Below are 17440 nucleotides of genomic sequence, written 5' to 3'. Positions count from 1 at the left end.
TTTCTTTTAGAATATTTGCACATAGCTAGATAAGCCAAATAATTTCCAATATGGTGAAGAAGCTGTTTGGTCCTGTGGAAAAATATTAATGGATGGGCTGTGGCTGTGGCTCAGTGGTAGAGCACTTGCCTAGCATGTGTGAGGCCCTGGGTTCGATTCTCAGCACCACATAAAAATAAATAAATGCCCATTGACAACTAAAAAAAATTTTTTTTAAATATTGAAATTCTCATTTTGCTTTCCAGTACTCAACAAAGGGCCTAGTTGTAGGGTGAATGGAATATCTATCAGAAAACACTGCAGTAGCCCAAATTGAAAATGATAACAAAGCAAATCCTGATAAAAAGTGGCCATTGTCTCTGTTTATTTACTTGTGTCTTTTAGTTTTAAATTGCACACATTTTCATACTTTGCAAAATGGGGGCTGATTTTTTTTTCAAATCAAGCAAATGAAATGAAGCTTTATTAATAAAAACAAGAAAGTGTACATGCTTATTGCAGAGCATGTAGAAAATGCAGAAAGGTATAAAGAGCACCTCTAACTGTAATCCAACATTCAGTGAAATTGCTTCAAATGTCTTAGCACTTAGTAGACCACCTTCCCATCTTCCCATCTTTTTTTTTTTTTTTTTAAACTGGGACTTGAACAGAGGCATTTTACCATTGATCCACATCTCCTGCCCTTTCTATTTTTTATTTTGGGACAGGGTCTCACTAAATTACTTAGGGCCTTGCTAAATTGCTGAGGCTGGACTTGAACTTGTGATCCTCCTGCCTCAGCCTCCCAAGCTTCCAGGATTACTGGCGTGAGAAACTGTGCCCAACTCTTCCAGTCTTTTTTTATATGTTTTGTTGTCTTCAGTTTTAAAATTCAAGAGTTACTGACAATATTTCCCCTGGCAGGTACCAGCGTCGTGTCGAATGGGCTGCGAGTCTCATGCACAGACAGGGGCAGGACCCGAGAACTGTGCACGAGATCCTCAAGGAGTACACAAAACCGCTTGAACATCCTTGTGTCAGAAGGAACAAAGGGGTTCAGGTGCATGACGCACTTGACCCTGAGATAGCTTCCACCCTGGGAAGCACAGTGGGCACCGAGAACCTTTCTGAGATGAATGAAGACATTGGACAGTCAGACGAGCCCAGCAGGCACTCAAACGGCGGCCTGCAGGCGGACTCTGTGCATGACCCACTCCCCACCAAGGGCCTCGATGCACGGGTGGAAGAGGACACCACACCTCTGCCCCGAGATGTCCTCATCCCCCTGCGTGGCCTTCAGCCTGAGGCTGGCAGTCAGCAAACGGGTCTTATCCATGCTGGAGAGAGAGGGCCTGACCATGAGTATGTGCTCGTCGTGGAAGAAGAGGTGTGTGCTGTGAGCGAGGGGGACGACGCCCCCAAAGAGGAAGTAAGTTAAGGAGAGCAGAGCCCACCAGGTACAGTGGTGCTCACCTGTAATCAGCGACTTGGGAGGCTGAAGTGGGAGAATGGCATGTTAGAGGGCAGCCTGGACAACCCCATGAAACCCCGTATCAAAGTAGCAGTTAATCCTAGCACTGCGTAAATAAGTGAGTAAATAAATAAATAGGTGATTTAAATAGAGGGCTGGGATGCAGCTCAGCAGTTGGGCCCCCACCCCCAGTACAGTTTCTAGTACTAATAGTACCCCCCCCAAAAAAAAAAAATCAGACACATATAAGTGAACAAAATAAAACACAACAATTCCACAAAATGATCTGCAGGAAAAAATACATTTCATGAGTAAAAGGAAATTTAAAACAATGGGGAAAATCAAAGCTGCATTCTCTCCATAAGTTGTATTAAAAAAAAAAATCTGGTATTTACCCAATAGCATGTGCATCTTGAAAGTCATCAGAAAAATGTTCCTTGCAAAATGTTGTGTCTTCTATGTGGTGCTACCGTGTGTTCCGTGTGTGTTTGATGGTATTACTTTCTCATCAGGTGGTGCAAAGACAGAAATTAACGTGCAGAAGAAACCCATATAGGATCTTCGAGTATTTGCAGCTCAGCCTAGAAGAGGTAGGTTTTCATCGTGTGTGTTCAGCACCGTGCACTGTAGGCAGGAACCTACCTCAAACACAGTTCTAAATGTCATGCAGTAACTGAAGATTCCAGTGTTGACATGGGCATTGGCAGCTTCCGAAGTTGGCCTGCCAACTTCATTCCTCAGCCTTTATTTCATTGGTTCTAAGATGTGTGTGGGGGCCAGGGGTGTAGCTCAGTGGTAGAGGGCTTGCCAGGCATGCAAGAGGCTCTGGTTCAATCCTCAGCCTTGCAAAAAAGAAAAAAAAGATGTGTGTTTTAGGGGATATTTTTGTATCATTGCATGCAGCATTTAAGGGGTTTATTAAGCATTTCTTTTCTCATCAAGATTTCAAATTGGCTGAATATTACGTCACTAATTTTCACCAGCTTTGTTAAAAATACAGCTTAATGAAATGTAATTTATATACTATCAAGTTCATCCATTTTGCCAGGTACAGCAGGTACAGTGGTGCACGCCTGTAATCCTAGCAGCTCAGGAGGCTGAAGCAGGAGGATCACAAGTTTAGAGCCAGCCTCAGCAACTTAAGGAAACCCTGTCTCAAAATAAAATATTAAAAAAGGGATGGAGGTGTGGCTCAGTGAGTGGTTAAGTGCCCTGGGTTCGGAGCTGGGGTTGTGGCTCAGTGGTAGAATTTGCCTAGCGTGCATGAGGCATTGGGTTCAATCCTCAGCACCACATGAATATAAAGACAAGACATTGTGCCAACCTAAAACTAAAAAATAAAATTAAAAAAAAAAAAAAAGTGCCCTGGGTTCAATTCCTGGTACCAAAAAAAAGTTCATTCATTTAAAATATATAACACACAACTGGGATACAGCTCAGTGGCAAAGTGTTTGCCTAGCATGAGGCCCTGGGGTCAGTCCCCAGTCCTGCAAAAATAGCATTCAGCCCACCAGGCATTCCTGCTGTTGGTTATGAATTCAGTCTTCCATATCTTCTTTACATGCTTTCATGTATAAAAAGAAAAATCAGGGCTGGGGACAGAGCATAGTGATAGAGAATGTGCTTAGCCTGTGCAAGGCCCTGGGTTCCAGCCCTAGCATCAAAAAAGAAAAGAAAAGAAAAAAAAAGTAACCCAGTTTCCTATGAGCCACCATTTAGCCACTACTTGCTGCACATCAGTCTCTTAAGAGTGATTTTATTCAACCAGGCCAACTCTCTGAATGCTGGTTCTCCAGCGTCTTTCATACAGTAGAACATGGAATGTCACATAACTCAGTGGAGACGCTTGACAGTCAGGAGAGCTGAGAAACTTATTTTGGTTTTGGTACAAGGGTTTGAACCCAGGGGCACAGTCACTGAGCTATATCCCCAGCCTTTTTTATTTTGAACAGGGTCTTGCTAAGTTACTGAGGTCCTCCATAAATTACTGAGGCTGACCTGGAACTTTCCATCCTTCTGACTCAGCCTCCCAAATCAAAGGGATGACAGGCATGTGCCAGTGTGCCTACCTAAATTTTTTTTTTCATTTTTCCTTTTTTGTGTGTGTGGTACTAGGGATAGAACCCAACAGCACCCTACCACTGAGCTACATCTCTAGCCCTTTTATATTTTTATTTTGAGACAGAGCTCACTAATTTTCTGAGGCTGGCCTTGAACTTGGAGTACTTCATTAACCTCCTGAGTAGCTGGAATTGCAGGCAGGTGCCACTGCGCATGGCAGTATTTTGTTTGACTTTTTCTTGTCTATTTTTCAGTATTGGGGATTGAATGCAGGCCCCAAACATGCTAGCAAGCTAGGCACACTCAGTGTACTCCAGTATTTTATAAGCAAAGTCTACTCTATATTTTGTAACATAAGCAAAATTTGCAATGCCCTGTACATTTCACAATTTTTTTCTAAATTTTTCTCAGCTTAATATGGTTATTTCCTTTTACAGGAGGCAATCCAATTAGCAAAGGTTTCTGTTTTTATTAGTTACTGATATCTTTGTCAGTTCAATTTTTTAAGGAAAATATATATAATTTTATTTTTTACTGATCTAAACCAGTTTGTAACATTCGTGTTAAGATTTTTTTTCTCAGTTCTTGAAATTTTAGTGAGTCATTTATGATAAAAATATATGATAATTTTGCTGATTTAAAAACATCGCTTTGGGGTATGGGGACTGTCACTCAGTGGTAGAGAGCTTGCATAACATACTGAAGGCCCTGGGTTCCGTCCCCAGGAAATTAAATAAAAATTTTAAAAAATAATAAGTTAAAGGAGAAAAAGAACATTAATTTGAGGGCTGGAGATGTATCTCAGTGATAAGACCACTTGCCTTGTACGCACAAGACCCTGGTTTCTATCCCCAATACCCCACCAAAAAAAAAAAAAAAAAAAAAGCATTAATTTGTATTCATTTGTGGTATTTTGGACTAAACAGAGGGGAGTGGAGGGAGAGGAGGTAGGAATGATAGTAGAGTGAATCGGACATTATTACTCAGTGTGCACGTGTGATCACATGACCTGCTTAACTATATCACGTACAACCAAACGAATGAGAAGCTATACTCCGTTTATATGTGATGTATCAAAATAGATTAGATAAGTTGTATTCATGGTGGAAAAAATCTCAGCCAATACAATAGCTTCTCAAAAATGTGGCTTGCTTTTTTTTTTTTTTTTTTTTTTTTTTTGTGATGCCAAGGAAGTTTGGAACCCAGGTCGCTGAGCCTGCTAGGCAAATGCTCACCCTTGAACTACAGTGCTCCCACTCCTAAGAATGTGGACCTATTTTTTTTTTTTTTTTTAATATTTATTTTTAATATTTAACATTTATTTTTTAGTTCTCGGCGGACACAACATCTTTGTTGGTATGTGGTGCTGAGGATCGAACCCGGGCCGCACGCATGCCAGGCGAGCGCGCTACCGCTTGAGCCACATCCCCAGCCCAAGGACCTATTTCTAATGAGCATTTTCTCCTTGTTTTGCTTTCAGGCTTTCTTCCTGGTCTATGCCCTGGGATGTCTCAGTATTTACTATGAGAAGGTAAGGTGTTTTGTTCAGACACAAATCATTTATATTTCCTCAGTGTTAAAAGCAGATTGTGGGCTGGGGCTGGGGCTGGGGCTCAGTGGTAGAGCGCTTGCCTAGCATGCATGAGGTTCGATCCTTAGCACCACATAGAAATAAATAAACAAAACAAAATTATTGTCTCCATCTACAACTACCAAAAAAAATTTAAAAAACAAACAAAAAAACAGGTTCTGCTAATTCTCAAAGTGGCCTGAGTTCAATCCCCAGCACCACAAACAAAGCAAAACCAAACAAACGTGTCTGTTCTTAGTGAATAAAACAGGAATTAGATATTCTTCTCCAAGGTTTCGCTCCGGGTTCTGAATGTGTCTGTTGAGGCAAAAGCCAGATTGAACCCTTGTAGACTGAATTTCATTCCTAGAGATGAAGTGTAATATATGATGATCAGGAAATGTGTCAGAACAATACTGAAAAAAAATTAGATTAAAAGGGTCTGAGGGGTAGCTGAAGGGTAGAGCGCGTGCTTGACCCTGGGTTGATCCCCAAAATAGATAGGTAGAATATTTGAACCTATGTTCACGTAACACAAGAGCCTGTGACTTTATACAGTGCCCTGCCCCCTTAAGAAGCAGAGGCTAGGGGCTGGGGTTGTGGCTCAGTGGTAGAGTGCTCGCCTAGCGCGTGCAAGGCCCTGGGTTCAATCCTCAGCACCACATAAAAATAAAAAAATAAAATAAAGTTATTGCGTCCAACTACAACTAAAAATACTTAAAAACAAAACAAAAAAAAAAAAACAAGAAGCAGCAGCAGAAGCAGCAAAGGGTAGAACCGTTGCTTGCCTCCAGGCAGAGGAACCAGGGGACCAGGGACAGGAGGAGAGGCAGGCTTTACACTGGATGCTTTTTATACTTTCTGATTTTCAAACGACGTAAATATGATACCTGTTGAAAATACAGACACCCCTAACTGACAAGGGTTCGAATTTATCAATGGGTAAAAATAACATACTTTGATAGAAGTGGAACCTTGAACTTTGAACTTGGGATGTTTTCCTGAGCAAATTGCTAGCTGGGTAGCAGCAGCAGCCGTGGGCTTTCCCCCCTGGCCACCCTGCAATCACCATAGGAAACAGCTGACACTTCACAGTGTGCTGTGACTCTGAGTTCCTCTACCTAGAATGTCCATCCCAGACTCCCACCACCATCGCCTCTCCTTGGCTACTTCTCATTTTCAGATATCACCTTTTCTTTCTTCACTTTCTCCACCGTCCCTTTAATTTCTGCTACTGATAGAGCCCAGGGCTTCCTGCAGGCCAGGCACATGCTGCACCCCAGGCCCCAGATGTTGCCATTTCTGAGTCCTATAGAGCCCTGCTGACCAAGAGGAACATCATGCACGTCTCAGATGGGAGCCATGTGTATCATTCTTAGATTTTTCTGGTAGCCACATTAAAAGAAATTATTTTTTAAGCAGGTGAAACTAATTTTAATAACATATTCCATAGTTTACATAACCCAATACATCCAAAATTATGGAGCTAGTTTTCATTCATTTTTGGTTCTCATACTGAGTAGGAATTCGGTGTGTATTTTACGCTCTCTATTAGGACGAGCCAGATGTGCCGGGCAGCTGTGCCCTCTAGTCTAGGCCTTCCGGGGGGCCTCCCTCTGGTAGGGGTACCACACTGATTTCGGTTTGTACCTTAGCTCCACGTTTGTTGATTGGTGAGTGAATACGTGTTCCCAATAACGCCTTTTCTTTTTGTGTGTGACGTTGGGGATTGAACCTGGCCCTTTTCTTTTTAAATGACTTTAGGAACCCTTGACGATACTGAAACTCTGGCAAGTTTTCACTTCCATTCAGCCCACCTTCAGGACCACCTACATGGCCTACCACTACTTCCGAAGCAAGGGCTGGGTGCCCAAAGTGGGGCTCAAGTACGGGACAGATTTCTGTGAGTATTCTTGGTGTGCGTGGCAGGTGCCAGAATGGCATTTGCATGAGATTCATCTGAGAAAATCAGATGGGTTACCTGCTGTTGCTGATCCTGTCTGAGACAGTATTGTCCTTCTGGTTTAGATAAGAATATTGGGTGCTGGACTGGGGAGAGGGGAAGTCCAGGCAGGAAGGGAGGCAGCCTGGGAGCAGAAGCAGAAACCTGCAGCCCCACTTCAGGTTCTCCCCCCCTTTCACTCTGTGATCTTAGGGGTCTGCAGCACTGATTCCCATGACCTCACGTCACATGTGGTTTAGGTCAGTCCTGTATCCTTGGGGCCTCGGTTGCCTCATTTGCCAGGTAACAATAATCTTATTATTTCCGTAAGAGCCATCGCCGGTGTGTATTGAGCGCTGACTCTGCGTCAGGCATTGTGCTGTTTGACATTTGTCATCTCACTTAGTCCTCCCAGCAGTCAGTGCTGGGCTACAGGCTGCATGTGCCCTTTCCCTCATGTTTGTGACAGGCTGCGGTTTTGAGAGATTGGATCATTTGTCCATCGTTGTTTCCAGGACCACAACCTCAAGGGCTGGGCTTTGGGTTCTAGAGCACAGTCTCTTAGACACTGCCTCACAGCACTGCCTGCCTGGAGCTTCCTAAAGTCAGTCAACCTTCCAGAAGGTCTGCAGTGCGCCAGCTATTATTTTAGGGGCCCGGAACGCAGTTGGACAATAGATGTGCCTTCCTGGCGCTCAGTGGGGCTGGGGAGAGACAAACAAGCATACAAATACGAACACAACTTCAGGCGCTATGTACCGTAAGAAAAACAAGGCAGAGCAAAGGCTCAGGGAGCGAAGGGCATTGCTCAGGAGGGTCAGGAAAGGACTCCCTGAAGAAGTGGGCACAGAGTGAGGGAGCAGCTCACAGGAGAATCTCAAAAGAACATGCCAGGCAAAGTGGACAGCAGGCCCTGAGGCAGGAACATGCTGGGCAGGTTTCAGGAACAGCAGGAGAGGGATGTGGAGAATGTTGCAATCCCCAGGGGTGACAGGAGGCAGAGTGTGAGGGTCAAGCTGGACCAGATCAGGTGGGACTGCCAAAGACATGGATGTTTTTGTTGTTGTTGTTTAATATTTTTATTAGTTATTAATGGGCATTTTTTTAGTTATTTAATTGCTTATATGTGGTGCTAAGAATCGAACCCAGTGCTTCACACATGCTAGGCAAGCGCTCTACCACTGAGCCCAGTCCCAGCCCAATGTGGATGTTTTTGATTGGGAAGATTTTGAACAGAGGAGTGAGTTGAATCTAATGAGCTGACTTAATGGAACCCTGTCTCTGCCGCCTTGTTCATGACCAACAAAGTCAAAAGCAGGGTCAAAGTAGAAGCAGACTCGCTAGGGAAGCTGGGCCCACTGAAGGAGTGGATGTGGCAGCTTCCCGTGTGAGAAGAGTTTGAGATGGCTGCTCTTCCAGGGGGCCGCTTCATGTTTAGAGCTCACCAAACAAGTTCAGTGCAGATCTTATTGGAGAATCTCGTATCTGAAATGCTGGGTAACAGAAGCGTTTCCCATTTTAGGTTTTAGAATATTTGTATATAGATAAGGAGAGATCTCCAGGGTGGGACCCAAGTCAAAACACGGAATTCACATGCGGTCCATACACACCTTGCATACAACTCCTGATTGTTGTTTTATACAGTATTTTTAAAATAATTTTATGCATGCAGCAAGGCTGCATGGTATGGAATTTTTCTGCTTGTGGTATCTTATCAGCCCTCTAGAAGTCACAGGATTTGGCAGGCAGGGCGTGTGGTTCAGTGGTGAAGCATCTGCCCACTAAAAACAACAACAGATTTTCAGATTTTAGAGCACTTCAGATTTTTGTGCTCACGATGCTCAGCTTAATGAGCAGAGGCGGCAGAGACGGGTGGTTCTGGAGCACAGGAGAGGGGCCTTGACAGTCCTCAAATATAAAGGGTCCTGAAGCCAGGCCTTGGTGAGCAAGCCTCTGTCCTTGGAATCCCTTCCAGCATCAGAATCATTCTTTTAAGTCACTGAAACCCATTTTCCACATCTGCCAAATGAGGGCTCTTCCTTGATCTTTTCAGAACCATTGGTGAGGTTCTGATCCGAGTTTTGAGGTGTTTTAGAAGCCTTCTACTTAGTCAGGGCCCATGTGGTTTTGAGCCTTTTATTTATTTATTTTCCATACTGGGCATGGAGCCCAGGGGCACTCAATCACTGAACCAAAAACCCCTAGCCCTTTTTATATTTTTTATTTTGAGACATATTCTCACTAAGTTGTTTAGGGTCTCACTAAATTGCTGAGGCTGACCTCCAACGTGCGATCCTCCTGCCTCAGCCTCACACAGCTGGGATTACAGGCATGTGCCACCAAGCCTTTAAGCCTTTTTAAATTCCCAAAGAAACTCAGTTTATTCCTCAAAATTCTTAAAATGTGCTTAACCTGGAATCTGAGAATAGTTTTCAGGGGGACCTGAATGCCCTCCAAAATTCTTTTCAGAATAGTGTTTGTAGACTGGAGTGGTTTTGCAGGTCACATTCTCTTATCTTTCCTGGGTTCTCAGAGGGGATCATCAATCCAAAATGAAGGGTGGGGCCTGCCCATCTCTGGGATGAATGGCTTCTTTTGTTTCTCCACCCCTGGATTTCAGTACAGATGTCCAACCCAGGGCAACCACAAGAAGGCTGGAGAGGAGCTCGTGAGGAGTTCACCAGTCCCGAGATAACTACGCTGGCCACCGTCCTGTTTAAATAAGCCAAGTGCGGGTTCTGTTTTTCTTCCTTGGCTTCCTGCCCTGTCCTCTTCACACTCCGTAAGCAGAGCCGATTGGTGTGCGCCTTTGGCAGCCCTCCTCCAGCTTGCTCATTACGTGGGGGAAACTGGAGTCAAATTTTCCAGTCAACGTAAAGAGGTGGCGTGGGGTGACTGGAGACAGCTCTCAGGTTCACAGCCGGCTCTACTTCTTTAACCTTATGACTTCAGACAAGTTCCTTAGTCACTGGAAGCTCCTATTTGCTCATCTTATAAGGTGCATAGCAACATCTTCTTTATAAAATTCTTACAAGAAAGATAGCTGATGATGTATGCTTACAGGGCACTCACCAAAGCCCCTTCCCCTGCAAATTTTATTTTCAGCAATCGAGTCTGTAGATGATACATAGAATTTTCCTTATTTTGTTTTGTTTTGGGTATTGGGAATTGAACCCAGGGAGCCACATCTACAGCCCTTTTTATTTTTTATGTTGAGACATAAAAATGTAAGGGGTCCTGAAGCCAGGCCTTGGTGAGCGAGCCTCTGTCTTTGGAATCTCTTCTTGCTAAGTTGCTGAGAGCCTCACTAAGTTGCTGAGGCTAGCCTCAAACTTGTGATCCTCCTACCTCAGCCTCCCGAGTTGCTGGAATTATGGGCGTGCACCTCCAAGCCCCATTGAACTTGTTTAATTTAAAAATGAAAAAAAGGGCTGGGGCTGTGACTCAGTGGGTAAGTATCCCTGTGTTCAATGTCCAGCAGAAGGGAGGAAAGGAAGAAAGGAGGGAGGGAGTGAGGGAGGAAGGAAGGAGGAAGGATTGATTTAAAAGAATAAAAATAAATGGCTACTGGGTATGACTGCACACACCTGTTTCTTCCTGCTACTAAGGAGGCTGAGCTGGAAGATCACAAGTTTGAGGTCAGCCTGGGAAACTTAGTGAGACCCCATCTCAAAATAACAAGGCTTGGGGCTGGGATTGTGGCTCAGCGGTAGAGAGCTCGCCTAGCACAGGCGGGACCCGGGTTCGATCCTCAGCACCACATAAAAATAAAGGCATTGTGTTGTGTCCATCTACCAAGAAAAGATATTCTCTCTCTCTTCTCTCTCTCTCTCTGGTTTTGCTTTTTGACTTTTGAGACTGTAGCACCCAGTCTGGCCCCCAAGCCTAGACTCAGGTGATCCCCCTGCCTTAGCTCCTGAGGGCTGGGACTGGAGGCGGCCCCGCCACGCCCAGCCATGTGTTCATTTTAGAATTTTGGGAACTGAGGTTTGAGAAGTTCATCACGGGCCTGAGAGCCACATAAGCTTGGAGTAGGGAGACTGAGCAGGAGGCAAAGCTTCTGAGTTCCCCTGCATCTCCATACGTGTTTCTTTCCACTCCACCACATCTCCAAAAAGTTTGAAAATGTTTGGATGTTTACTTAAATTTGTGGCAGGGAGAATGAGCTGACTTGTGGAATACTATAAACACAGTTTTCATAGGGGAACCCAGGATTCAGGAAAAGTGACCATGAACAGTGGCGGTGAAGGGTCTCCCCTGTGTTCCTGGGGACCTTACAGCTGTGCACATGGTGGTACAGATTTGTCTCTGAGCTTCTTGATTTCCAAGCCAGGGGCAAGTATGATTCCCTGAAGGATTGATAAGTCTAAAAAGGAAAACTGTCTCATCAGTACTTCAAGGGAACAAAACTTTCCCACGAACCATCCTGCCTTGGTTTTAGCACAGGGGATAGCTGAATGCTTATAGTGTAATTCTGCATTAGTGACAGTGATTCCCAGAGCTACAGTTAACTTATAAATGCCAGGTCTCTGGAGCTCAGCAGTGGCACTCATTTTTTTGTTCATGTGAAATCCAAAATGAGTGTCTCTGAATGGCGGGCAGATCTGCTCCAAAAGGTGCTTCAGGAAGGCAGGCTTCTTCCTGTGCCTCAGGATCACCAGCACCAGCCTCCAAGGTCCCCTTCAGAAAGGAGGGTTTGTGAGCCAACCTGAAGCTCACACACGGCCATGCCTGGCTGCTTGGAGATTGAGAGCTGTGGTCTGGCCACATGCCCAAGAGGAAGAAGAAATAGATTTGGTGAGCAGGCTCTGCCACAGGGCCTTGTGTGCATCCAAAGGGTCCCAGGAAAGTTCCAGAGTCCCTAGCCCCAATCTCCTTTATCTAGAAGTTCTTCTTGCCCTCCACAGATCAAATCAACCCTGCTTCCCTCAAGGCCCAAAGAGTAGGGCAGACTGATACTTTAGCCTTTTTTTTTTTTTCTTTTTAGCCACTTGACTTTGGATTTATTAAAAATAGGCATGAGACTGAATTTCTTAAAAACAAGCTTGAATCTTGTTCATCTCTAGCACCAACCAGCACGTATCACAGAACTGGCCAGAGTGGCCACTCGGTCACTTCAAATTCGATTGATTTGAAATGAATAACAGATTACACAAACATCACACTGTTGATACAATTTCACACCCTGACTCTGGAGAGCATAAGAGGCAAGACAAAGGTTACTTGTGACTGGGGGGTATAGCTCAGAGGCCCTGGCTTTAATCCCCAGCCCCAAGGGGGAGGAGAATTACTTGAACTTGACTTTGGGAGTTACTCTGGGAGAGTGGGGGTGGGGGGCAAAGGTGGCTGGGTGTTGGCAACAGATTTGCTTTACAATTGTACTTTGTTTGGGGGGGAGAATAGTTATAGACACAGTGATTCAGTTCCTAGCACCACAAAAAAAAAAAACCAACAAAGTTAATGCCTATGACATTGTTATGCTATATATCTGTAGGTGATGACAGTGTATTTTTGTGTGGTGTCAAAAATACTCTATTTTTAATAGAATATTAAAAACAGATCACGAGTATATTGCAGAATATCCATGTACAGAGATTTGGATATTTGCTTCCCTTTGGAGAAGGAAAAAAAATTAGTAATAATAAAACAAACCTTTGATTTTGAGTGGTTATACATTTTCTTTTTCTTCTTTGCAGTGCTATATTGGAAAGGCCCGCCATTCTACCATGCAAGGTTTGGAATGATTTTCAAATAAATGAACACCTTAAAAGATGCAAGGAGGTGCATGCCAGTAATCCTAGTGACTTGGGAGGTTGAAGAAGGAGGATCACAAGATCAAGGCCAGCCTCAAAAATGTAGTGAAACCCTATCTCAGAATAAAAAATAAAAAAGGTAGGGATGTAGTTGGGGATAGAGCACCCCTGCGTTCAATCCCCAGTACCCACCCCCTGCACAGACACACACAAAGCAGAAGGAAATTTCTGGCTTCCAGTTTTGTTTTCAGTGCCACAGAGACAAAGTCATGTTCCTCCTGGCCCTGACAGGGACCAAATATTAAATGTCTAAGCCAGGGCTGGAGGTAGAGCTCTGTTGGTAGAGTGCACAAGGCCATGGCTTCAGTTCCCAGCACCACACACACACACAAAAAAAAAAAAAAAAAAAAATTAATGCCTCATTTATGATATCGTTATGCTAAAAATTGAGTAATCTGTAGGTGATGACAGTGTATTTTTTGTGTGTGAAACACTTGAATAGACCTCTTGGTGGTTATTCATCTTAACATCAGTCAGTGTTAGTGTTTCAACAGTTGAATGAATTTATAGTTTTCATGTTGGGAAAATGATTTTGTAAATAAGCATTGAAATCAGCTGAAAGTTTGCATGGGGTGAGGGTTTTTTGTTTTTGTTTTTTGGATTTTTTTTTTTTTTTTAGTTTTCGATGATTCGTTTGTGTGGAGTGCTGAGAATCCAACCCAGTGCCTCACATGTGCTAGGCAAGGTTTCTTCCACTGAGCTGTAACCCCAGGTGTTCATGAGTTCCTCATTACCATTTTCTCATTAGCAGTCCAGGTGTACTTTATGGTCAGAACATACAAATTCCATTTTCTGTATCTTCATAAAACAAACCACTTTTGTTTTGAACACATGATGTCCTGCCATTTATTTATTTATTTGGTCGGGTTTTGGTACCAGGGATTGAACCTAAGGGTGCTCTACCACTGATCCACACCCCCAGCCCTTTTTATTTTTTATTTTGAGACAGGGCCTTACTGAGTTGCTTAGGGCTGCTTCCCTAAGTTCCCTAAGTTGTGATCTTCCTGCCTCAGCCTCACGAGCCACGGGGATTACAGGCGTGCACCTCACCCCCACCCTCAGCCTTGTGCCTCTTATTTTTAAAACGTCCTGTCTGTGTCTTCCAGTTATTCTGTCATCGTTGAGCTCGTGGACGATCACTTGGAAGGCTCCCTCCGCGGGCCATTCAGTTGGAAGTCGCTGGCCACCCTGAGCAGAATCTCAGTTAATGTCTCTAAGGTAGCACAGCGTCGGCTTTGGCATTAGAGCGTCACCAAAGTCGTTTGATTGTTTTGTGTTCTTAAATATAGTAGAATTAAAGGGGTCATTTATAGAAACTTCACAATGTTCCTGACAGTAGGTTCTGGGACATTTGGACCCTGCCCCTGTTGGGCTGGCTGCTGTCCTCTTCTCCCCTGGTGTTTTGGGGGTCTCTCTTTTCCACTTCCTGGGTTGGGCCTGGGTCTCTGGCCATCAGTTGTCCCAGGCTCCTTCCTCCTGCAGTTCAGCAGTTCATCACAAACACAAAGGAAACCACACATCATTGACATATTTCTTTTCAAATTTGTCAGATCTCTGTGAGAAGGGAGCTAAAAGGCATCGCTCAGCACTTGGCCACCCTGTTTTCCCACCTCTCTCTTCTCATCCCCGTTCTGAGGATGGGGAATGCTGAGGTCCAGTGATGCTGGGTGAGGATCCTAGGTCATGGCTCAGATACAGAAGGGGGCCAGACCCACAGCCATCTGTGTTCCTGACTGCTGTTCTGTGTCCTGTAGCCATCACAGGCAGGAGGACAGTTTCACCCTGCACTAGGACTACCAGGAACACAAACTTGGGGTGTAGCTCAGTGGTGGAGCCTCTGCTGAGCACCATCCCCCCCAAAAAAATAAGGATGCCTGCTGAGTCTCGTGCCACAGTGTGTGCTGACTGACAGGCCGTAGGTGTTCCCACACACAGTTTCTCCCAGTGCTGCTGGAGTGGGTGGGAGGGGAGGCCGAGGCCACCTCTCCCCTTGAGAGCAAAGGAAATTCCCCAGGCTCAGCCAACCCCATAGGAAAACAGGGAGTCTGTTTCCTGACATTTTTAAACCAAGTGTATGGGATTTTTAGCATATCCTTAATAGTCTAAGTTCTGCTTCTGATCTGCAAGTCTCCTTTATCTGCATTCCCCTGCCGTGTCAACTGTGAGATCCCCAAGCCCCAGTTTTAAAGTTCCCTGGAGGAAACGGATGTGCTGCGAAGTTCCCGTGTGCTGGTGGATCTAGGAACTCAAGAGTGGGAGCCCGCCCGCACCCCTTGCGCTCGCTGCCGTCCCGTGAGCTATGGAAATGGCTTTTCTTTTCTCAATAGGAACTTATGCTGTGCTATCTGATTAAGCCCTCCACCATGACTGACGAGGAAATGGAGTCCCCAGAATGTATGAAAAGAATTAAAGTCCAGGTGAGTAAACAGAGGGGCACATCATCCCAAAGACTCTGTGCACCTATTGTCTCCTCTGGAACTTGTGCCAGGAGAGCAAGTGCAGATGGTCTTGCCACAGGGACATGGAAAGCCTTCTCGGCCCCATAAACCTGCTCTGCATGTTTCTCTCTCTCTCTCTTTTCTTTTTTTTCCCCCTTGCACAGACAGCCCTACCACCTAGCTGCACCCCAGCACCTCTCATTTGACTCCCGTATTGAATTATGCTCTCTGCTGTCTTCTTGGCTGACTTTTCTCTGTCAAGTTCTCTGCCAGGTTCATTGTCAGATCATCTGCTCTTTGTTCTGTGCCCCTCCTCCCGCAGGTAGAGCTCCTCCCTGCCACCTGGCCTGTCCTCCTTTCCCTCTTCCTCTCACACTGCACCCTTCCTCCCCACTCCTGCTGCCTTGGCACAGCCCCTCCCTCCATTTGTCCTGCTCCTCTCCACTGGATTAGGTTTTCATAAAATACTGATCAAAATCCACTCCTCCCCTTCTCAGTGGCTGACCCAGTTCTGACGTTGGGCACTAGCTTCCATACCTGCACGCCTATCCAGAAATGTGCTAGTGGGAAGCACAGCTGAGCAAGTCCAGCCTTTAAAGTCTCTGTAGTGATTACTATAGATATTATAGATAACGTAAGGATTACATTGTTGCCTTTGTGTTTTCTCCAGATCTTTCTGTTATAAACACCTGTAATCCCAGTGGCCAAGGTGGTTGTCACAGAAGGGTTACAAATTTCAGGCCAGCCTGAGCAACCCTGCCTCAAAATTAAAAAATAAAAAGGGCTGGGGATGTGGCTCAGTGGGAGAGCACCCCTGGGTTCAATCCCTAGTATGTGAGGGAGAGAAGGAGGAAAGAGGGAGAGGGTATCATCTTTGCACAGAGGATGCTTCTTTGTGAAGCACAGTTGTGACGTCAGATGCTTGGAACATTCTCTCATTTCTGTCTTTGAAATCAGTCCCCTTTTGTTTGTCTTGGTTACAGGAGGTGATTCTCAGTCGATGGGTTTCCTCACGAGAGAGAAGCGACCAAGATGAACTCTAGTGATTCAGCCTCAGATTTCCCACTCACTGAGCCTTCCACAAAGTCCTTTCCCTGTAATCGTCCATTCAGCTATTTAGGGGAGGAAAAAGAGGCCTGTGCTGAAGCCACAAGGTCTGTCCTCGAGTCACTTGCTCGCTGAACCCTCTAGGCCCCAGCCTGGGTCTTCATCCAGTCACTGGGGAGGTCAGACTAGATGAGTCCAGAGAGGACTCTCCCAGGAACAGGTAGGTCTGCTCTCTGAGTTTGTACAAAAATATAATTTCCATTGATACAGCACTCTGCAGTTTGGGGAGCACGTTCATACACAGATATGAACAAGATCTGTCTTATTTGCACATCTAATCTATTACAGAGAGAGCATCAGAGAGCAAATGTGGGGATCACAGGGCCCCATGTTCCATTCTTTAAATGGAGAAAGTATGAATACATCTGGGCATATCCAAGGACTTGTCCTTGGATCTAAAAATCCATCTTGGGCTGGGGATGTGAATCAAGTGGTAGTGCGCTCGCCTGGCATGCGTGTGGCCTGGGTTCAATCCTCTGCACCACAAACAAAGATGTTGTGTTCGCCGAAAACTAAAATAAATAAATAAATGTTAAAAATAAATAAATAAAATAAAAATCCATCTGGGTGTGGGGCTCACACCTGTAATTCCATTGACTCAGCAGGAGGATCCTAAGTTCAGGGCCAGCCTCAGCAACTTATAAGACCCTCAACAACTTACTAAGAGTCTACCTCAAAATAAACAGTAAGGACTAGGAATCTATCTCAGCAGTAAAGCTTGTCTGGGTTCAATCCCCAGCATTTAAAAGAAAAAAAAAATCCATCAATTACTGAGAGGCTGGGATTGTGGCTTAGTGGTATAGCGCTTGCCTGATATAAGGCACTTGGTTCGATTCTCAGCACGACGTATAAGTAAATGAATGAAATAAAGGTCTATCAACAACTAAAAAAATATTTAAAAAAAAAATAAATTACTGAATTGCTTAATTCAACTCATTTATGTGCAGAACACAATATCGCAATATAGTTAAAAATTCTTGCTCTGGGGAACTTGTAAAATAAAAATAAGTGGTGAAATAATATGTTCGGAGATGCATAATAAATGCAGTTAACGTAGGA

At 44.6% G+C, this 17440-nt stretch overlaps 1 protein-coding gene across 8 annotated transcripts in view; it reads left to right on the top strand.

Moving 5' to 3' along the window:
* Positions 1 to 16943, top strand: part of Tsen2 (tRNA splicing endonuclease subunit 2) — a 31426-nt gene extending 14483 nt beyond the window's left edge. For 7 of the 8 annotated variants that reach the window (XM_005333791.5, XM_078033454.1, XM_078033453.1 and 4 more), the window contains 8 exons: positions 904 to 1408; positions 1963 to 2040; positions 4992 to 5042; positions 6846 to 6984; positions 12720 to 12756; positions 13943 to 14054; positions 15164 to 15253; positions 16258 to 16943. In XM_005333791.5, coding sequence (XP_005333848.2) covers positions 904 to 1408; positions 1963 to 2040; positions 4992 to 5042; positions 6846 to 6984; positions 12720 to 12756; positions 13943 to 14054; positions 15164 to 15253; positions 16258 to 16317 — 1072 coding nt within the window. In that variant the 3' untranslated portion in view covers positions 16318 to 16943. The remainder of the gene's footprint in view (positions 1 to 903; positions 1409 to 1962; positions 2041 to 4991; positions 5043 to 6845; positions 6985 to 12719; positions 12757 to 13942; positions 14055 to 15163; positions 15254 to 16257) is intronic. The other variant, XR_013431312.1, reaches the window with a different exon arrangement.
* Positions 16944 to 17440: the final 497 nt, after the last annotated feature.

The sequence above is a fragment of the Ictidomys tridecemlineatus genome, chromosome 16 (genome assembly GCF_052094955.1).
Source record: "Ictidomys tridecemlineatus isolate mIctTri1 chromosome 16, mIctTri1.hap1, whole genome shotgun sequence".
Classification (NCBI taxonomy): domain Eukaryota; kingdom Metazoa; phylum Chordata; class Mammalia; order Rodentia; family Sciuridae; genus Ictidomys; species Ictidomys tridecemlineatus.
This window is presented reverse-complemented; position numbering and strand designations above follow the sequence as displayed.